At 41.7% G+C, this 16462-nt stretch overlaps 4 protein-coding genes across 6 annotated transcripts; 1 reads left to right on the top strand and 3 right to left on the bottom strand.

The window, feature by feature from the left end:
• Positions 1 to 468: 468 nt before the first annotated feature.
• SMSr (Sphingomyelin synthase related) lies at positions 469 to 3363 on the bottom strand. The gene is made up of 4 exons (XM_064683820.1): positions 2706 to 3363; positions 1368 to 1871; positions 1134 to 1300; positions 469 to 1077 (listed from the first exon to the last, which is right to left on the bottom strand). The coding sequence occupies exons 1-4, from the start codon at positions 3361 to 3363 to the stop codon at positions 688 to 690; spliced, it is 1719 nt and encodes a 572-aa protein (XP_064539890.1). The 3' UTR covers positions 469 to 687.
• Positions 3363 to 7175, bottom strand: akirin. Of its 2 annotated transcripts, none has more exons than XM_064683824.1 (4): positions 6862 to 7175; positions 5535 to 5794; positions 5099 to 5464; positions 3363 to 5034 (listed from the first exon to the last, which is right to left on the bottom strand). In XM_064683824.1, exons 2-4 carry the CDS (start codon positions 5761 to 5763, stop codon positions 5024 to 5026), a joined length of 606 nt encoding a protein of 201 aa, XP_064539894.1. In that variant the 5' UTR covers positions 5764 to 5794; positions 6862 to 7175; the 3' UTR covers positions 3363 to 5023. The 2 variants fall into 2 exon arrangements, with proteins under 2 accessions (XP_064539894.1, XP_064539893.1); XM_064683823.1 differs by having other exon boundaries at positions 5535 to 5909.
• A 383-nt stretch (positions 7176 to 7558) lies between these two features.
• Positions 7559 to 11995, top strand: Sh3beta. 2 transcript variants are annotated; one of them, XR_010436419.1, is made up of 4 exons: positions 7563 to 7943; positions 8880 to 10216; positions 10459 to 10525; positions 10588 to 10897. XR_010436419.1 is itself a non-coding variant. In XM_064683716.1 (3 exons), the coding sequence occupies exons 1-3, from the start codon at positions 7899 to 7901 to the stop codon at positions 11990 to 11992; spliced, it is 612 nt and encodes a 203-aa protein (XP_064539786.1). In that variant the 5' UTR covers positions 7559 to 7898; the 3' UTR covers positions 11993 to 11995. The 2 variants fall into 2 exon arrangements, 1 of the variants encoding a protein (XP_064539786.1); XM_064683716.1 differs by lacking the exons at positions 10459 to 10525; positions 10588 to 10897 and adding an exon at positions 11864 to 11995 and having other exon boundaries at positions 7559 to 7943; positions 8880 to 9317.
• A 26-nt stretch (positions 11996 to 12021) lies between these two features.
• Sec63 (translocation protein Sec63) lies at positions 12022 to 15898 on the bottom strand. The gene is made up of 4 exons (XM_064683715.1): positions 15294 to 15898; positions 14231 to 14940; positions 12746 to 14018; positions 12022 to 12678 (listed from the first exon to the last, which is right to left on the bottom strand). Exons 1-4 carry the CDS (start codon positions 15415 to 15417, stop codon positions 12500 to 12502), a joined length of 2286 nt encoding a protein of 761 aa, XP_064539785.1. The 5' UTR covers positions 15418 to 15898; the 3' UTR covers positions 12022 to 12499.
• Positions 15899 to 16462: the final 564 nt, after the last annotated feature.

Here is a 16462-nt window from a genome sequence, read left to right on the forward strand (position 1 = left end):
ACAAAATCAGCTGCTTAGTTCGACGATTAATTATCGGCTAGAATAGTATTAAAATACTACTATCGAGTAAACTATCGAACGTAAGCGAGTGCGCGGCATAATTTGAGTTCGAATAATTACTAAATGTCAACTAAGCACTTTTGCACTTCACATATGAAATTTTGATTTATTGAGTTTGTGCGTTCAACAGAAACTTTGTAACTTACGACTAAATAACTTAAAGTTGTTGTACATGCTTATAATTACATAATAATGCATTAAATAGTCTTCAATTATAAAACTAAACTGAGCGGAATGAGGATTATCATCAATTAGCTAAACAGTACATTTTTCATAGTACAATTCCATGCGATTGACTGATACGTTTATCCAGTTTGTTAACTAAAAGTTATTTATCTAAGAGAAGGAGGGCTTGCTGTGTGGAAGTTGAGACTACCCGAAAGGCACTACGAGTGGTATATACATATATGCATAGATATATACATATATATATATATGATAATACAGAAACAGGTGCTGTAAGGGGAAAAGTATTAGTATCAATTTTAAAAGTACAAATTATCAGTCGGTGTGTGTTCGAGTGTCTGAGTGTGTGTGTGTGTGTGTGTGTTTTTCTTTCTCCGCAATGTTTTGATTCATTCATGGAACGACGATAAACAAATAAGAATTGTGATGCAGCTGGAAGACTCAGAGCACTTTCTTCTCTGTGAACGAAGTTCTCAAATCGGTTGCAACAACTGTGGCGACTGTATCCTTTGTTGTCCGCTTAAACTGTTGCGGTGCCTGCGTGGAAGACTTGCGCAAATTGCTGCCCATCGGACGATTTTTGTTATCCGGCTCGGAGGTACGAAATATGTCCAATGTTGACCTCTCCGATTCCATTTGCCTGGCCAACCACATCCGATTGGCAATAAACACAGCTTCATCCTTGATACGAACGATCTGCTGCACAAATGAATCCATCAGCGTGCCAGGCGTATCAAATTCATTGGGTATAATGCCCTCCACAGAGCTCTCAAAGTAGCTAAACATGGGAAACCAAATGCGCGTGCGCGTCGAGTCGCTCTGCATGAGGGCCTAAAAGGATTAAATTCAGTTAGATAAGGGACTACATGAACTGTCCAAATACTTGCCCGATTGTTGGCCAGCGTGTGATAGTAGAGAAATAGTCGGGAGGTTATATAAAAGGCAACAAATACATCGATCGAGTAATGCTCATGGGCAGCCAGTATAAAGAAGATGCCGAACATGTTCAGCAGCCAGGTCAACGTGTGCAGGAAGTAAAGATTGCGCGGCGTATCTGCAATGCAACAAAGTCAAATTAAAAAAACTGCAATTAGATAAAAGAAGGAGGCGACTCTACTCACATTCCGTGATGAAAAAGTTGAGCAGCGTCAAGGCCACCGTATGACCACTGAACATATAATCGCCGCACGTGCGCACACCCTGTATGGACATGCCCAGGCCGCTCCAGATGCGATAGGCGCGCGTCATCCGTATTACCAGGGCGCCAAACACATCCACATTCGGATCGTCGATGGCAAAGTCCTTCTGGTTGCACTGCAAGTGTGTGCCCGGCACACTCAGCGATGTGATCAGCATGGTGACGCACCGGAGCAGGAACACGGTGCCGGCCAGTGCAAAGAAACGACGCAGCAGGACCATCCGATATTTGTGGAAGATTAGGACAATCAGCCAAATCGTGAACAATAGCGAACCGGTTATTTCGCACATATTGAAAGCCCAGGGTATGTGCGGCACATTGTCGAGGAATATATCCGGCAGTGGGGGATAACGTTTCATATCGGGCACACGCTCGTGCACGATCACCATCACAAACGATGTTATCCAAGTGACCATGAAAGAGTAGCCTGCAACGGGGCGCAATTGAGACGGGGCTGAGTAAGACATTCGGGCTAACATAAATAAACAAGTAATTGAGTCTCACAGCGCATTCAGCAGAAAAGCTAGCGATGCCTGGAACACTTGGTGGGACGAGACTGTATGCAATTTGAAGAAGGCACATAATATGAGACCACTAGTGTAAACTGTTATATCGAACAACAAATTATGCTAATGTAAACACACTTGGCTAAATCAGAAAAAATATATATAATTTTAAGGTAAAAAATTATACAAATTGGCGCTATTATTCAAAACTACCCAAAGGAAGTGTGCCTAGAACTGTGCATTTTTCTATTAAACAACAGATTAGTATATTTTAAAGTGTGCTAAAACCCTTTTAAAGAAACCATATATTCTGAAATATAAACAAATTCGATGACAAAGTGCTCATGCTCTTTGCCGAAGGCGTGTACGACTTTTTGAAAATCTGTGCACGCAAAGTTACACAAAAACGAATATAAAAAGAAAACAACAACAACAACAAATATACTAGCACATGCAGCAAACAAAACATAGAGAATGTAAGTGGGAGAGAGACATATGCATTTACATATGTATGCTTAACCTCCAAATCGAAATAACAGCAGAGCGCGCGTCACTGGCGTAATAAAACTGTAACTAAATTTATAATTAATGTGACGTACACACGCACACGCACACACACATAGACACATTCAATTGGAAAACTGATAAGGCAATTGGAATCCAATTAGATAAAGATATATGAATGAAATCAAGGTTATTTATAATTGGTCAAGCGACCGATTAGACCCACAAATTGACCAAGCCCATCTGCTCACCTAAACTGATTGCGGTCTTAAAATATTCGGGCGCCTCCAAAAGCTTGCTCTTCTCCTGCTGTGCATCGGCCATGTCCTGTGCTTCGGGACATGGACACGTCTCGAGGTTCACATTGGGCGTTATAAAAACGTTGCCAAGCGATGTCGGAGATCCCAAAGTACTGGAAATGCCCAGGACGAGGGGCGTCGAGGAGACGGCTGGGCCGCCATTCGAGAGCAACTTCTGCGCCGGCTGCTGCAGCTGCTGCTCCTGCCTCCACTGTAGCTGCATATTGTAAACCGTTAGCCAAAACTTTTTCATCTCGCCAAAGGTCAGCTTGTAGTTCAACTTGTAGCGCATATCGCGCACATCCTCCTCCGTCAGGGCGAGCAGCACCTGGCCGTCGATTGCCTCGATGCGCAAACATTCGAGCAGATCTTTGGAATGGGGCTCCACGGTGCCCATCCATTGCTGCACATCGTCCAGCTGCCAGTTGGCCAGACGCAGCAGATCGGGCGGCGATCTTTGTTTGCTCTGCGGGTTTTTGGCTTGTTGTCTTGGCTCCCAGAACGGGGCATCAGTTTGTGTCTCGGCAATAGTTACTTCTGGCTTCGCCGGCGAGGCCTGCACCGCCCGCTGAGTCACTGTGTCACAAGTTTCACATTCATCGTCGCACATTTTTGAAGCTTTCTTTTCTCTCTCACTTTTTTTGTTGTTGTATATTTCTTCTATTTTTTTTTTTTGTTAGAGATTTAACCGATTATTAATAAATTTTGATAGCTATTGTCTGGTCTGCGGATTGGTATAGCGGCTGCAGCATTTTAAGCGCAGGCCGTGCCGATTACGCTTTCGGTATACAGCGGCACATAATATTGAGTTTCAACATTTGTTGTTCAAAACACACACGTTCAATTTAGTTGCTCTCTAAATTCCAGCGACTGCTTGTTGTGTTTGTCTGTTTCTTATTGTGCCAGCTAACAGGCGCATGTTGCCTGTGGAGCGGCGCTGTTATGTGTGGAGTGCGGCCAAGTTCACGTGTGCGTTAATCCGCGCGCAGCCAACTTCACGCTGTCTGTAAACGTGACATGGCTTAACACTATGTAAACAGTCTTGTAACTTTGCGCCAACTTTGAATATAGCCAAAAATTATATACATTCAGCTTTTTTTGCATTTGATTTAAAACTTCCATTTGGTTTCCTCAATTCATCGCTTTTTTTTTTTATTTTAATATAAAAATGGCATTTCTTTACTAATATTAAGATTAAATTACTAATGTAAAGTATTTATGATCTCGGCAATTGAAAAATATATGTGTATATATCAAGTGAAAAGTATTTATAATGAACATGAAACGTCTTCTCAAGCGTGAATATATATATATATATATATGATAGCGTTCAATTTGACTTAAATCATAAATTTTCTGTTTTCTTGTTTTAAAGCAATTTCAAGATTGCAAACGAATTATTATTCTGGTGTTTTCATTACTTTGCAAAATGTACATCAAAGGAAGAAACAATTAACAAACGATCGAAGAAAAACAAATTCATATTGATTAAGATTTATAAACTTATTTCTCTTTTTTTATACAGATGCTATTCACTCACTTCAATTGTGTTTAGGAAAATGATTATGCAAAAATAAACTATGAAAAAGTTATTTCATGAGTAGTTCATTTCTTTTAGTTTCGTCATCCCTCATCATTGCTATTTTGAAATACAATATAGTTTTGATACCTTTTACAATTATACCTTATATGCTATGTACCTAACATATATACTTTATTTTTTACCAATTTTTTTTATTGTTTTTCTTTTTTGCTTTATATATACGAAGCTACTGTTGAGGTTTCATTGAATTGTGTGTGTGTGTTATTCTGCTTTTTTCCTTATAGATGTGTTTTTTTTGCACCTTTTGCAGTGTTTGTTTTTTTTATATATTAGCTTTCTGTGTAGTATTGTTCATACGTCCTATATAGATATTTGTCATTTTTATTTAGAATTTTCGTTATGTGAAAACGTAAATGTAACAAGTTTGTTTTCTTTTGTTTTGTTTTGTTTGTTTGTTGTTTGCTTTGCGCTTAAGCCGTAAAGTATTTCTTCCCTTTTGTTGCTTTTTCAATACATTTTTTTTTTATATATGTAATTCTAGTTTTAAACTATAACTCTTTTATATTTCAAAATATATAATAAACACAATGCAGTTTTTTTTTTTTTTTTGTTTTTTAAATGAGGGCTTCTATGTTGTTGTTTTTTTTTCTTTTAGCATTTGCTGTTGCGGTTGGAACCACCGTCACATAAGATCGTAGTGCATTTCATAGTGAGAATTTAGGCTGCCTTACGACAAATCTGAAAGGATAGACGATTAAAAGAAATACATTTTCCAATTTTGGCCAGAGATTTTTCGACTTACAGCTGGGCGCTGCCTCGTAACGACGCTGTATCTGATCGTATGTGAATTTCACGAAGGCATCATATTGCTCGGCCAATTTGTTGGTCAGCACCGATTCGTAGCGTTCGCGTAGCTGATCCTCGCGCTCCTTGATCATGCCCTCGCATATTAGCTGCACCTGTTTGAATGTGAACAAGGCCTTCTCGCCATGGTGGCGCATCATCAGATGGCTCGGTGGGCTGTCCGGGCGATGCGGACTCTCCGGTCCCATTTCGGAACCGCTCGACTCCGAGTCCTGCATTCGTTCCAATGCGGCCGATGTAATGGGCAATTGCTTACGCTTGTGCAGTCTTTTGATTTCATTGCACAAATTCTCAGCCATTTTATCTGCAAAACAAAAGCGAGCGCGTCAGATGACAGGTGCCGGGGCAGGTATATTGATGGGGATACGGCTTACCTGGCGACATCTTGGCCAATGTAGACTCCAGGAATGGACTGGGCTCATTGCTGTCTTTGGCATAGCGATTGCAAGGCGTCGTCGAGCTGGTGTTGGCGGCATCATTGCTGCCACTGCGTGAGGGCGAGCTGCTGCCCGATTGCCCGAAAGGATTGCAGCGGCGACGTTTCGTTGGGCGCTGGTTGAGCGACTCCCAGTCCAAGGCGCGTTTAAGTGTTGCACATGCCATATTTATGATAAATGTGCTCCGTTAACTTGCTCTAAATATAATAATATATCTTTATATATTTGATTGCTTGGTTCTTAAATTTCTATATCTATTTTATTTTATTTATTTTTGCTTATTATTGCCACACAGTTTGATGGAAGCGTTCGCTGTGAATGAAAAAAAAAATATGGAGAACAATCAGTTGTAGAAACTAGAGAAGCGGCCAACTGAGACTAAATGAAATTCAGAAATCTGAAACTGGTTTCAAGGAAAACAGGATTCACCTGACACACACACACACACAGGCACAGGCACACACTCGCACAGAATAAAAGAAAATGGTGCAGCGATTTATGGCTTGGCAGCAGCTGCCTGCTTGGCCGACGGATAGGGCATTAAAAAGAAACCGAAGCAGCGATGCCCAATTAAAGGGAGTGTTCACCACAAGCCAACAACAACAACTTTCCAACACTACTACAACAAGAACAACAACAATACTTGCATAGCAATGCACACGCAAGGAAGAGACCAGGCAAAGGCAAAGAAAACTACAAGCGAGGCGAGTCAACCACCAAACACGCGCACACACACACACACACGCACACGCATGCATAGGCACAAGCACACTACAAAACTACAACAATAAAACCGCGTATGCGTATCCTTCGAGCTGTACCAGCTGTTTTTACACAGTAACGCTGTCTCACTAATGCACACACACACACACACACACACACGCACATGCTGCTAATGAACCCAAATTACATTTGTATGGGTATGCATGTGTAGCTTGCGCGTTTGTGTTCTGTCGTCATTTACAGTATTTAAAAGATTTTTAATAATGAATTATTAGTGCTTTTTTACGTGACGAACGCCATGCGAAAAGCAAATATAAAAAAAAAAGATTCGTTTCAAAGAAAATAAAATGACAGCAGCTTATACGCTGAATGGTTGTCTCGCTCTCTCGCACAAACACACACACTTGCAGCTGTGAGTTGGAATTTTGATTTCGTGAAATTTTTAAAAATGGTCGCAACGCATATCATTATCAGAGCTCTTAGGATTTCATTAAAGAAAAAAATGACAAGCTGCGACATTCTTGCTCACAATTGCACTTACATTGATTGATGTTTGCTTCCGCTTTAATTTCTGCACCACTTCACACGCGTTTTATTTATTTTTTTTGTACATACGCACGAACGTTTCAGATTCAGTTGAATTGTAAAACTAATTGTATTGCTATTGCTTATTGGGTTGAGCAGTATTTCAAAGGCCACTGAAATGCACTATGCTGTTGTTTGTAAGTTGTTACAAAGTATTTGATTTGTGAAATTTCTGTCTTTTTGCGATGTAATTTTCAGTTTTTTGTCGGACTCTTACGAAAAATGGACGACCGATGCATGCGTGACGACGATTCGTGAACAGAGAGGAGAGTTTAGCGATGGGAATACGACAATTTCCACGCCGTTATCACAGATGCAGCCCTGTTATCGACGCTACGAATTATCGATTAACTGGACTTGCTAAGTTTCGTATGCAGCTTTATTAAATGTATTGCTTGCTAAGCAAATTTCGGATTTAAAATTTTATTTTAAAATTATTTCATCTCACAAAATCAAAATCTTGTTATATGTGCTTAGGTATTTATTTAACAATAAAAGTTCAATGCGCATCATTGTGCATCATGCGATGATCATGCAAGTATATAACAAATAATTTTTTTTTGTCAAATATCGAATTCCCACTAAGTAAGTTTCTCAAGTTAAGCAGTTAGTATTTTTTGTCTTAAATATTCGTATTTTTACCCCGCCTCAATTAGGTCACACTGGATCGAACGACTAAAGTAGGCATAAAAGGCAGAGCTCGAAGTGAATTTGTGCGATTTATATTATTAAAATTTTTACACTTTTATAGTACACATTTTGTATACGCTTTCCCAGCCAATTTACAGCGTATCTCAACGATTAGCCCAGTGCGTGCATATTTTTAAACAACATTACGTATCGCGGTAGGGGCCAAGAACAGACACAGCAAAAAGCAGAGCAAAGAAAGAAAGTTCTAAAAATATTTTTATCGTCGTGAAAGTCGAATATTTTATTTCGCGCAACCAATAAAGCTTTAAATTAAAGACCAACGACGCATAATTAATTGCAAAAATGGTATTGAAAGTGTACGTCAGCGGCATGTCCGGCAACAAGGAGGTGAGTGTTGCACTTTCGGTGTGGGCGGGGCAGCTGAAAAGCACACACATAATGACAAATGCACGTACATGTATGTATGCGTGTGCGTGTCTGATTGAATTGTAGGAGTCAGTGTAATGTTAATGGAATGCTTGCTAAGTTAGCGAAACAGATATAAGGAAATACCAAATTGCATATTCTATTTTATGCACTACATTCCTTTTGTTTGTTTTTGCGCTTGAATGTGCGTGTGTTTGTGAACGATGATGTAGTACGTACAGTCGAAACGTCATCTCTTTAGCGTTTGGCCTCTCCCAACAAAACAGAACAGCAAGTGGGTATTATGATTGGCATACGCATGTGTGTATGTGTTTGTGTGTGTGCGAGCGTTTTGATGGTGGTGGCAAGAAGCAGCGCAACGACCGCAAACATTTCCATATAAGCTTATTGTTTGTCTGTGTAAAAGATTTCATTGATCACAGTTTTTCGTATGCGTGGGTACGTGTTTGTAAGTGTGTTTGTCTGCATGATTCATTTGTGTGACACTCTTCTTTTTCCCTCTCTTTGTTTGATTCGCATTGCCAATAAGAACTTAAACAACGGTCATTGTGCAAAAGCAACAACGGCAACGCTTGATGAAGGGGGGTGGGGGGAAGAGGAAAGCTTAAATGCGATTTATGTTCCGTTGTTTATTGTTGTAGACTTTTCAGACTGTCAGCGTCTAAAATAGAGTATGTACACATTGTTGTATGTGTGAGTTTTTGTAGGCAATAACAAAAAACAACAACAGTTTATCAAGAATTAATTACAAGCATGCACTGATAAGTGCTGGAAGTGCGAGTGAGAGATAAATTGTGTGTGTGTGTTCGTGTTTAGGCTTGCCGGCATTTGAAAACCAGGGATGGGCCAACTAATCAAATTAACAGCTAAACTTAATACTGTTATGATCGATTTTAGGTGAAAAAACGCCAACAGCGCGTTTTGATGATCCTGGACAGCAAGAGCATTCAGTATGATACCGTTGACATCACAGAGCCCGGCAAGGAGGGCGAAAAGGAGATGATGCAAAACAAATCGACTAGCAATGGCGGCACAGTCAGCGATCCAGATCCCAGGCATCCATTGCCGCCGCAGATCTTCAACGATGAGGAATATTGCGGCGACTACGATGCCTTCGATATGGCCAACGAGATTGATACTCTGGAGGTGTTCCTCAAGCTGGCGCCAGCTGATACAACGGCCGTGAGCAGTGCTCAAATCGAACTGAAGCAGGAGAACGGCGTTGCCAAGGATGGTGAGAAGGCTGAAGAGGAGAAAAAAGCTCCAGCGGAAGGTGAAGCCGAAGCTGAAGCTGAAGCTGGCGCAGCCGAGGAAACGGGCGAGGAGAAGGCAGAGGTTTGAGAGCTTTGAGCAATTTGTACTTTTCTGTTTACTGTTATGACGCGACAACAACAACAATAAGCCTGCACAGAAGCAACCACAATGACAACAACAATAACATTAACATTAACAGCAACTTCTACTAATGAGACGCAATTCAAGTTCGACGCCAGCCATGTTAACAGTAGCAATAACAGCAAAATGTACTCTAACAGCATTTCGGCAATTGGGCGCAATATAACGGTTTGTTCGAGCTTCTGTATTACCACGACTGCGGTTCTTTAAGTTAAGCTACTATATTTATATATAAAGCGTATATATATATATGTATTTATGACATGCATACTACACACTAATTTTATGAAGTGATTGTGTTCACGCTGCGGTAAAAATTACAACTTTTAATCAAAATGCATATTTATTTATAATAATACACTCACACACTTTTGTATGTATGGTAACATCATTTGTATTGATAACATTTTGTTGAAAAACACACACACTCGAGAAAATTTCATATTAATTTAATACTAAATTGAATAGAGTGTATTTAACTAAAATCTGTACGATTTGTGCGGCTGAGTTATGTTAATGCGAAAACATAAAAATCCGCTGAATATATAAGTACATATTTAATAAAAACGAAATATATTTGTATTTACTAAAAACAACAAAAGCTTTTATAACACACACTAAACACAACGCAACAGCACAAGCCGCGCCTCGAAAGCTGTTGTTTAACAGCGCATGTAAGATAACAGCGATCCATTTTGTAAATTGTAATGTTAACATATTGCGCTCGTCAATTTTCAAAGCAAAAGGAAGAAGATAGCGAGCAAACGAGTGAAGATAAGGATAAAGAAGCTAAAGAGGGCGATGATGCAGACAAAAAAGATGAGAATAGTGAAGAAAAGGTAAAACCTAAATGTTGTGTAATGCATGCTCGAATGTTAACATTAGACCTCTAAATGCGATCGAGAAGCTAATCAGGCACGTTACAGCTGTAAAGTTAAAGCTGATTTGAATAGTATTTGCGAATTTTGACCGATTTTGTATATACATTTACCCATTTTTACCATCCCTTGCCATACCCTACAACAAAAATACTCACTGAAATGCACCACATCCGCACTTTAAACACCAATCCCCACAACAGACTGAAACCGCAGCCGCAGAAGGTAACGGAGAATCAGAATCCGAAGAAAAGAAAGCGGAATCCACAGGTAATGTAAAGGTTGCGATCCTTTGGGACACTAATTCTAACTTTCCCCCAATGCTGAGACAGACAAAACAGATGATGAGAAAGAGAATGATGCAAAGGAATCGGATGAGAAAGAGGGTGAAGGTAAGGAAACGAAAGAAACTGCGGAGAATCCGGGAGACGAGTCAAAGGAAAAGTCCAAAGAAGAGAAGTCTGAAGATGCCGAAGACGAAACGAAGGAGAAAACGAAAGATCTTGAAGAGAGTAAGAATGACAAAACTGAAGATAAGACAGAAGAAGTAGACGAAGAAACTGAAGAAAAAGTAGAGGATAAAAAAGAAACTGAAGAAAAATCAACCGCCGATTCTAATGCAGAGGAAGAGAAGCCGGAAGATTCCTCAGCTGAAAAGAAACCAAAAGACTCCTCAGCGGAAGAAGAGAAAGAAAAAGTCGAAAAGGTTGCTGCTGCGGAAGAACCGAAAGAAACTTCAGAAAGCGCAACAGCCGAAGAGGTGGAAGAATCAGAGGAAGAGGAAGAAGAGGTGGAAGAACCAGGCAAGGAAAAAACGGAAGATGATGTAAAATCCGCCGAAGAAACTGAAGCAAAAAGTAAAACTGATGATTCTACAACAGAAGAGGAGCCGCAAGATGTCGAAGAAGAAAAGAAAGATAAAGTAGAAGAATCACAAGACAGTTCCGATGACAAGGAAGAAGTTTCTAAAGATATTACAGACGACAAAGTTGAGGAAGAATCAAAAGAAAAAACAGAAGAGAAAGTCGAGGAAGAATCTGAAGCAGATACAGAAGTAGAAAAAGTAGAAGAAGAAACGAAGGAAGATAAAGTAGAAGAAGCTACGGAAGATAAAGTAGAAAAAATTACGGAAGATAAAGTAGAAGAAGCTACGGAAGATAAAGAGGAAAAAGCTACAGAGGATAAAGTAGAACAAGAATCTGAAGAAAAAACAGAAGAAACTGCGGAAAAGAAAGAAATTAAAGATGACGAAGCAAAAACACCCTCTGACGAAGAAGAGAACAAAGAAGAGTAACTATAAAAAGAAATGGAGGTTATAAACCGACGAACCACAACCTACGAACGAAATGAACCACAACACAATGAACCAAACCCGCACACACACATAAAAAAAACCGCCTCGCACACATGTAGACCACCGCTTAGAGAGCACTCACACACATACATACACGCACACATTAGCAAATAGTGAACATGTATTGTAAATAAGAAAAAAAAAACAAAAGCAAAACCAAAGAAACTACTAATAATAAAAATCTCTGGTGGAGGGTAAAGAAAATGCGCGCAAAGCAAACAGAATTTACACGAATTTATAACTTTCTCCCACAGCTAAAAGCAACATTAACAACAGCAGCCGCTCCGGTTCCAGTTCCGGTTCCGGTTCCAACCGTTAGCCCCGAATCGAACTCGACTTCGGCTCAGCTTTTGGACAGCGAACGCGAAGCAGCTGCGCAGTAGAAAGAGGAAGAAGGAAAAGTACCGTAATCTCAACTCCTTATCTTGTTTTTATTTTGAAAATTGTTTTTTTTTTTTGTTTTGTTTTCTCTTTATATTCTATGTTTCACTTATTGACGCATTGTGTCAATTTCTGTTTTTCTTTTGTATCCAAATAATTAAATATACAGTACATTTATAATTACGTTTAGTACAGAGACATTAAAATGAAGTTTTTTTTTACTTATTTATTTACGCTCTAGTTTCGGGCTCTTTATCCATGTTCGTTTGTTTTTTTTTGTTTTTTTAATTACAAAAACTAGTTAAAAAGAATATGCGAATAATTTTCGCAACGCAAATTGATTTACTAATTAAAAAGAAAAGGGGGCAAAACAAAATCAAAAACTCAGGAGATTAAAAGACGATTGTTTTGTTTGGAGGGGGGAAATTCGCTCAATGTCATGAGAATCTCTCACTCTCGCGCTCGCTCTCTTTTACTCTCTCTCTATCCTCTCTCTATCTCTCTCTTGTCTAATCGCTATCCTCCTCGTCGGATGTGTCGGTTGTGTAATCGCTTAGGTTCTCCTGCTGATCATTGTGCTCCGGCTCCGACTCGCTGAGATCCCATTGGGGATGATCTGTCGGTGGTGCGGGCGCCTTTTGCACGTCCAGCTTCAGCTCCTGCTGCTGGTCCATGCCCAGATACGAATCTGTAAAATGAAAAGCAACAACATCTATTAGTGGAATCCGCTTGGATTTATAGCCGGGCGGACTCACCGGATCGCAGGCAGACCGTAAAGGTGTAGACGCCGGGCCAACGCGGCGCCGTAAACTTAAGCTGTATCTCCTCCTTCTCGACGAGATTTGTGACATGGTAGGGCGCCGTAAGCAAAGTGCGCGACTTGCGATCGCATATGTATGTCCACCAGTACTCCTGCTTCTCCTCCGGAAAGAACGGACAGTGCACCGTGTGCGACATGCGCGATTTGCCCTCGAGGCGTTCGCGCTTGTTTAGCTTTGCCTGCAGGCGTTCCCATTCCTCGTCGTCGTCATCGTCCAGCGAGGAATTGTTTTTGTTTTGCTTATCCTCATCCTCGGAACCGGAGCCGGCGGCAGACTCCACATCGCTGTGCTGCTCGCCGGCATCCGAATCGGCATCGGAATTGGCTGCCGTTTGCTCATCCGTTGTGGTTGTCGTCGCCACGGTGGCTGGCACAGCTGCCGGCTTGGGCTGCGTCTTCTTCTTCTGATTGTTGGCCGGCTTCTTGCCGCCCTTGCCCTTGCCGCCCTTGCGCGGCTTGGCCCAGGCGGAGGCCTTCTTAACGGGCACCGCAGCGGCGGCGGCGGCGGCTGCGGCTGCTTCATCATCATCGCCCGCCGCTGCCTCCTCGTTGGCCTCGTCCTTGATGCCCTGCTTCTCGGGCACCTTCGTATCGCCGAACAAGGTCCTCATGTCCTTGCGCTCCAGGGTCACGGTTACCGTTACGATTGCACCAGCCGTAACCACATTCGTGTTCTCATCGTCGATCACCTCGCAGCGTATGGAGAAGTCAATCAGCGGCATCTTGCCCAGGACACGCATTATATTCTCATACTCAAAGTCTGTCAAGTTCTTGAGCAGCATGCGGCTCTCCTCCGGCTTCAGCTGGGCGAACTGTTGCAAGTTCTTTACATGCCGCTTCTTGTTCATGAAGTACAAATGATCCTCAGTCAGATGGGGCAGCTGCAGCAGCGGCGACTTGAACTCCCACAGGCCCTGTATAATTATGGGCGACATTTTCATGCAGTTCTCGATCGTCTCAATGCTGGGCAGGCGGGGCACACGGCGCGCGTAGGCCATCATGACCAGCTGATGGACACAGCTGACCATCTCCTGCACCAGATACGGACACTTCTTCACAATAAACTGACGATCGCGCTCCAGCGTCTCCGGATTAAGTGGAATGCGTGAGAGATGGGCGTGCAGAATGGCGCGCGCCTTAATGGAATACATGCGGCAGAGCGGATGCTCCTTGCACTTTTCGTTGAGATTGGGTAGCTGCCGAATAAGCTGTGCGGGAAATTGAATTAAGAAATGTTAAATATGTTTAAGGATTTAACAGTGCTGTTAGTTTACAGCTGTTAACATGAAGTGTACATAGGCTGTGCAGGGAATTGAAATAATAGAGAAATGCTCTGCTAGCACGCTGTTAGGTTACAGCTGTTATCATGAAGTGTACATTTCTGTTAACTTTATGCATTAACAGGATTTTAGATACGTACCGCTGGAACCTCGTCGTTGTCCGACTGGCGCTCCACCACCTGCGAATTGTGGCGCTTATCGAACTCCAGACTGGCCGCCAGCACCATCAAGGCGCGTTTGAGCAGCATATGAGGTGTCTTGTGTATAAAATAGAAGTACATTTGTGTGGTGTCCAGGAGGACCTTGTCGCCGCTGAAGCGTATAGAGCGATACCACCAGACGCCCACAGCGGAGGGCATGGCCACCATAAAGACCAGTCCATAGAGACCCAGGACCCAGACGCTGTTCTCCTTCTCGACAATCCACGAGGGCAACGCAATGCCGAAAGACATGGCACCGGGGCCATCGGGATTGCCGTATTTTTCATAGTTCTCCTTGGCCACATCGTCGGTGAGCGCCTGATACGCTTTGCTCAGCATCATGAAGGACTTCTCATCGCCCGTCTCCTTATCGGGATGGAGTACCTTGGACAGCTTGTAGTAGGCCTTCTTGATCTCCGCCTGCGTTGCTGTCGGCGGCACATTCAGTATCTCGAACGGATCAAAGCTCGCCATCTCGTAGTCGAACTGAGAGACGCGATAGGTGAGGAACAGAAGCAGCGCCCAGCCGAGCACAATCGCCAGCTTGATGGCCAGCGATTTGAGTGTGCGATAAGGCTCCGCATTGGCCAAAATGATCTTCTTCTTCAAGCAATCTGGACATTGGCATTCATCCTTCTGCTTGCCGAGATCTGTGCGAAAAGAGAGCAGAGATTAGAATCGCTTGCGGTGAGAGAGAGGGAGGGAGAGAGAAATATCGCGAGAGCCCTGCATGTGATTGTCTCTCTTTTAGGTGTATGCATGTGTGTGTGTGTGCGTGTGTTCCATTTGTGAAGTGAGCTGGCTTAAGGTGTTGTTGTTGTTGTTGCAGCAGTCACAGCTTTCACCAACACTGTTGAGCGCCCGATTGACAGCACTGTTAGAATAACTTAATGGAACGTGTCCATTTGCAACACATGTTTGTATTTGGGAAAAACACACACAGACACGCAACACATATACTTAAAGAGAGAGCTGCAGTCTGATTACAATCGGCGACACTAACCTTCTTTCTTTTTACGTGGCCAATAGTAAATCGTTGTTGGTATCAATACCAAAGCTAAAAACGATAACACGAAGTAATAAAACGTGCCGCCGCTCTCATCATATTGAAATTTTTGACCCGCCATTTGAAAAGTAGTTGTTGCTGCCGCAGCGCCGACCCCCTAATTATTTACAAAAGCAGCGTTGGTTTGGGTTTTGGTGTGGTCTTTTTTTCCAAATCGGCTGGGCCCCCAGCTGATGTTTGGCACCCTGGCAGCTCGTAACTGCGCGCGTTTCTAATGTTTTGTCAAATATGCTGGATCCCAACGTTGACGAAGTCTTCAGCTAGTCCCAATTATAATACACAGCGGTCAATTGCACCATTAAATGCCGCGAGTTTAAAAACTTATGTATTTACAGCCGTCGTCAAATGACACGTCTGTACAGTGTGACCAAGCTAGATTGTATTGGTAATACAGCAAGCAGTAGGACCGTTCAGAAAAAATGTAGCATAAATTCCAGGTAAATGTGCGCGCCTTAGGAGTTAAGTTGAGTAAAATAGTTTGTTTTACTTGAAGTTTAAAGTATATTAATTTCTGCAAGCCATCCGCAATGTTTTCTTGTTTAATTTTCGCTGGAAATTTATAGTTTTAAGATATAACGAAATTTCGACGAAATCTGCATTAAAACCGTCTCTTAAACACATAGTCAAAAGTTTAATTTCATATTGTAATGCTCGTATTATACGTTTAGTAATCAGTTTTTGTTTTTATTTTTGGCAGCTAATTTAAAAGGTGTTGTTAATTAGGTATTTTCGCAGTATGGTCACACATTTTATTTATATCGAATAAGATATCGATATATCTACTGTATAACTTGGGGATATCGATACACCGTCAAATTTTTGGCCACCCCAAGAATCTGATTATCACCGCTAACAGAATAGTGAGCGCGTTGAACGCGCAATGAGAAAAATTTGTTCGCTGTCCAGAAAATTTGATTTTTTAATACAAGTGGCTGATTTTAATAGTTTTATAAACAAAACGGTGCATGTATAACAGATGGTGTGAGATTTTCAAGCGTCATTGAAAAAGGACAGCAGAAGCGAACGCAATAAAAATATAAGAAAAGAAAAGCAAGGTGCCAAAGAAGAAAACCAGTTATGTATTCCGAGTTGGTGTATTTCCTTTT

This window comes from Drosophila montana, unplaced genomic scaffold (assembly GCF_035044405.1).
Source record: "Drosophila montana isolate Dmon_TW-CO22-7 unplaced genomic scaffold, ASM3504440v1 contig_2667_1, whole genome shotgun sequence".
Taxonomy (NCBI): Eukaryota; Metazoa; Arthropoda; class Insecta; order Diptera; family Drosophilidae; genus Drosophila; species Drosophila montana.